At 45.8% G+C, this 5,415-nt stretch overlaps 1 protein-coding gene across 1 annotated transcript in view; it reads left to right on the top strand.

Annotated features, from left to right (window-relative positions):
* Positions 1-5,071: 5,071 nt before the first annotated feature.
* LOC130112341 (fibrinogen-like protein 1) overlaps positions 5,072-5,415 on the top strand; it is a 16,835-nt gene continuing 16,491 nt past the window's right edge. The window contains exon 1 of the mRNA XM_056279667.1: positions 5,072-5,146. Within this exon, the coding sequence (XP_056135642.1) occupies positions 5,072-5,146 (75 nt within the window). The remainder of the gene's footprint in view (positions 5,147-5,415) is intronic.

The raw sequence follows: 5,415 nt of genomic DNA, 5'->3' as shown, positions 1-5,415 counted from the left end.
TTGGCGACGACAATAGCAACAATGGCCTGTTTAAAACCACCTGAAGGTTTGCAGTTGGAAGGCAACGTCGACGCGAATTGGAGAGCCGTTTAACATGCTTTATTCGCGCTCTGCTAGGCACTGCCGTAAATCAGTTTATTGTAACTCCTGTGGGGGTGTTGTGTTGCTAAGGGACCACTCGAAGACACACGTCTGTTAGCATATGCTTCTTTACTTGAACAACCCACGTCACGCTCCTTCTCCCCTCTTACAGTCGCTTACATCCTATCTTTCCCACTAGCTCCCCCTACTGTCCTCCAACTGCATCAACTCAAGACATCACAGGGCAGTGGTTCTCAACCTTTTTTGGGGTCCTGGACCCCCTGCGTATTTTTGATCTACCCTGAGGACCCCTCCACCTGATCTTGGGGGAGGGGGGTTGCAATTTGATAGAAACAGTAGAAACTGCATTTTAAATTGCATTATAGCATTTATTCACTCTTTGGGGCAAAAATAAGAGCTTTCAGTTGTAACTTAGATATAGTTAACAAAACAGAATATGTATTCAGTAACTTTCAGATCTATGTAACAACAGAATTGTTATGCAGTAACTTTTAACAATGCAAACGGGAGCAAGATCTCTTATTAAAATACAATAAATTACACTTGTGAAACAGATGTAATTAGAGAAAAAAGTCCTGTTACCCTTTATAGTCTGGGTAGATAAAGGTCTCAGTCACATTTGAGTAAAATAATCCTATTTCTATAAATGTCATAGGATTTTTTTTAAACTACTACTACTACTTTCGGCTGCTCCCGTTAGGGGTCGCCACAACGGATCATCCGTTTCCATTTCTTCCTGTCTTCTGCGTCTTTCTCTGTCACACCAGCCACCTGCATGTCTTCCCTCACCACATCCATAAGGATCTTTTTTTTAAAGATATTTTATTTTCACGGACCCCTTGCAATTACACCATGGACCACTAGGGGTTGAGAAACACTGTCACAGGGGATCACTGTCGTAATAATGTGAACTAACCTGCGACACATCAGTACATCCTGGCGCTGCGAGCAGGGTGAAACAAACTAACGCCTCAGTCCAGTTTAGCGAAGCCTCTTATTCGCAAGAGAAAACGAAGCTGAAATGTTGAAATGCCTAAACCGAAATTATACATAAAACTATTGGAACCACAACATGCAAAACAAACTACCGTACTTAACCTAGTACATATCTATTATAAGATTTTCCACTTGAGACTGGCCAATGTGGCTAAACCAATTGCTTGTGCGCAAATTAGGTTAAGTACGGTAGCTTGTCTCTGGAGTTGTAGTTCTCACTGAAGTATTTCTCGTAGGTAGAGTGTGGCATTATGAACACTGCTGAACCTGTATCCACAACAAGTTCAATTTCCTGGGCAGGAGTAGTTGGTGGGTGGACATGTACGTACATTGCACACATTTTTCTTTGGAGCATAGTCAGCATCATCCGTAGAGCATTGTCAGTTCAGGGAGCTCAACCTCATGCACAGGCTGGGTTTGAGCAGATCTGCAGACACGAGCAAAGTGTCTTACTTCGTGGCATGCATTGCAAGTGGCATTTGCAGCTGGGCATCGTGGAGAGTTAGCCAAGTGACCGTCAGAGCCACATCTGAAGCAGGAGCGGGGTGATGCAGGCTGTGAAGGAGTAGGTGGCTCAGCTGAGTAGGAGGGCTGTCTGTCCCGCTTCCTAAAGGCACGTGACCTCAACTGTACAGCCTGTACTGGGACACTGTGGTCTGGTGCCATTGCTTTAGCTTGTTCAGTAGCAGAATCAATCTGTGTTGCTATAGTGCAGTGTTTCTCAACCGGGGGTCCGCGGACCCCTGGTGGTCCGTGGTGTAATTGCAAGGGGTCCGGGAAAATAAAATATCTTTAAAAAAAAGATCCTGTGACATTTATAGAAATAGGATTATTTTACTCAAATGTGACTGAGGCCTTTATCTACCTAAACTATAAAGGGTAACAGGACTTTTTTCTCTAATTACATCTGTTTCACAAGTGTAATTTATTGTATTTTAATAAGAGATCTCGCTCCCGTTTGCATTGTTAAAAGTTACTGCATGAAAATTCTGTTGTTACATATATCTGAAAGTTACTGAATACATATTCTGTTTTGTTACATATATCTGAAAGTTACTGAATACATATTCTGTTTTGTTACATATATCTGAAAGTTACTGAATACATATTCTGTTTTGTTACATATATCTGAAAGTTACTGCATAAGAATTCTGTTTTGTTAACTATATCTAAGATACAACTGAAAGCTCTTATTTTTGCCCCAAAGAGTGAATAAATGCTATAATGCAATTTAAAATGCAGTTTCTACTGTTTCTATCAAATAGCAACCCCCTCCCCCAAGATCAGGCGGAGGGGTCCTCAGGGTAGATCAAACATACGCAGGGGGGTCCAGGACCCCAAAAAGGTTGAGAACCACTTGTGTAGTGACAGCAGGTGCAAGTAGCAGTCTCTCTCTTCTACGCCGGCTAACTGCACGCTCAATTAACGGATCGCGGACCGTCTCACTCAGTTTATCAGCCAAGTGACATTTAGTAGCCAGTTCACGCAAGGCAGCAACGCATTGCAGAGTAGTCTCGTGCGGTGCCTGTGTCCGCTCCCTGAAAATGTGCCGTTCAACAACGACGTTGGTCTTAGGTGTAAAGTACGCCTGTCAGGCAGTAACAGCGGAAGAAAACGTCTCACCCGTGTCCGGTCATGTGTCCTTCCGAGCCCAGACAGTGGAGCAGAACAGCTCTCTTGCGAGCCTCCGGCCCAGCATTCCAGCTGCACCGATCCCCAGCAAGTGACTGCTGAACATCCGCGGCCATGCATTGAATGGCATTGCAGGTTCGCCCGGGCGAGGCAGGACCATCGCGGGAGAAGGCTCGTTCACAGCCATTTTCAGAAAATATCAGCCAAAAGCATCAAAACCGTCTTTGGGTTCACTCGTCGCCAGCTTTGTAGTGTTGGATGGTGCACAATCACGAAGAGGCAGGTCGGATTAGAACGGACTTTTACTTAATTTAGGGATCATGTAGGTAGCCATCGCTACATTCTCTTCTTCGCGTCAAAACAGGAAACAGCATATTAACATAGCACCACCTAGTGGTGGGTAACGCGAATATCAATATAAACGGAACACAACAGCCACATTACCAAGGACCTCACCTGGGATGAAAACACCAGCCATGTGGTGAAAAAGGCACAGCAACGCCTCTTTCATCTATGGTGACTTAAGAAGTTCAGGATGGGGCCCAGGATTCTAGGGGCCTTCTACAGAGGCACAACCAAGAGCATCCTGACTTGATGAATCACCGCCCAGCATGGGAACTGGACTGCCCACAACCGCAACACACTGCAGAGGGTTGTGTGGACGGCCCGGGACATCAGTGGATGCCAGCTTCCCTCCATCCAGGACATATACAATGGACACTGTGTCAGCAAACCCCATAGGATTATCAAAGACCCCAGCCACCCAAACTATGGACCGCTCCAGCTGCTACCATCAGGCAAGCGGTACCGCAGCCTCAAAGCCCGGACCAGTAGGCTCCAGTCCAGAACACATTCTTCCACCAAGCAACCAGTCTTTTGAACAAAGAACATTAAAGACACTAAGCCTGGTGCCGGACTGATGGTACTGACCTGTGGTCTTCAGCGGATCATCAGTTTACACACACACACACACACACACACACACACACACACACACACACACACACACACACACACACACACACACACACACACACACACACACACACACACACAACATACATACATAGCTTGGCATACACAAACACACACAAATATGCAAACAACGACACACACATATGCACATTTATTAAGGCTGGGCCTACACACAACACACACACACACACACACACACAGAGCACCTTACATGCATCACACACTATTTGTTATTATTGCTGCTTTTTTGTTGTGTCTTGTTGTTATTTATTACTGTTGTTGCTGCAGTGTTGAGAAACCGAAACACAAGAATTTTAGCCTCTTATACTTTTACAATGAGACGTAACAAATAATGAATCTTGAATATACACTGGGCTTGTTTGAAGCAAGCCGAACTTGTATGTTAGTATGCGCTAAATCTCCACAATATAACAATGGGTATCAACAGGACTGATGAAAAATATTACATGAATAAGACCGAGGTTAACAAGAAAACTCCAAATTTCCTTTAAAACGGGGTTGTAACAAGCTGGGAATGCACTTTCTGATATAACAAATCGATGTTTTAACTAGCTGGAACTGGATTTGTGATATCAGAACAGAGAGGGGAGAGATGTAAGAGAGAGAGGGGCAGATGAGAGAGAGAGAGAGCGAGAGAGAGAGAGAGAGAGAGAGAGAGAGAGGGAGAGAGAGAGAGAGAAGGGGGGCGGGTAATAAACTAAATGAAAAGGTTGACAGAGAGAGGGCAGATGAGAGAGAGGGGGGGGGCAGGTGAGAGAGAGAGAGAGCGAGAGAGAGAGGGGGGGCAGGTGAGAGAGAGAGAGAGAGAGAGAGAGAGAGAGAGAGAGAGAGAGAGAGAGAGAGAGAGAGAGAGAGAGAGAGAGAGAAGGGGGTGGGTAATGAACTAAATGAAAAGGTTGACAGAGAGAGGGCAGATGAAAGAGAGAGGGGGGCAGATGAGAGAGAGAGAGGGGGCAGATGAGAGAGAGAGAGAGAGAGAGGGAGGGGAGATCAAATGTCTTGCCATAGGTATTTGCTATGTCGTGGCTGAACACGTTGAGAAACCATCGTGGTTTCCCAAGAACCACTAGATGGAGACATGTTCACGCAGTTTCACACAATATTCATAGCCAGTTAATTAATTGAAGGAGAGTCATACGAAGGGTTAACGAGATGAAGGGGGGAGGAGGAGGGGGGGCGACATTGTGAAGTCTCGCAGCCAAGGTCAACCCTCAGTCAGGTAGTGAGAGAGCGAGAGCGAGCGAGAGAGCTGGACGGGGAGTGAGTCAAGCTCCCTTCACAGACTACCTGTCACGTTTGAATTTCCTATTTTGCAGAAAGTGATTAATGGTCATCCCAGTTAAACATGAGGGCAGCAGCAGCAGCAGCAACCTTCCGGACACCGTGGCTCATCCTGCTTCACCTGGCTGCTTGTCTGGCGGTAAGTACTTCCAGCAGCATCCCTGTTTAGACGGCACTGAAGTCCTGCTCGGCCTCTTCTGTGTTAACAACCAACCCACGCACAGGCGGGTGCGGGAAGAGCTACTCAGACTTTTTACTTGAGTAAACATGCAAATACCCCGAGATAAACAACTCCGGTACAAGGGAAAGTAACACAGTGACATTTCCTCAGAAGTCAAAGGAAATAAGTTTTAATTCCACCTAAACGGTTATCAGCACCCGATATAACGGGGCCTCTCGTCAGGCCTA

This window comes from Lampris incognitus, chromosome 5, assembly GCF_029633865.1.
Source record: "Lampris incognitus isolate fLamInc1 chromosome 5, fLamInc1.hap2, whole genome shotgun sequence".
In the NCBI taxonomy this organism is placed as follows: Eukaryota; Metazoa; Chordata; class Actinopteri; order Lampriformes; family Lampridae; genus Lampris; species Lampris incognitus.
This window is presented reverse-complemented; position numbering and strand designations above follow the sequence as displayed.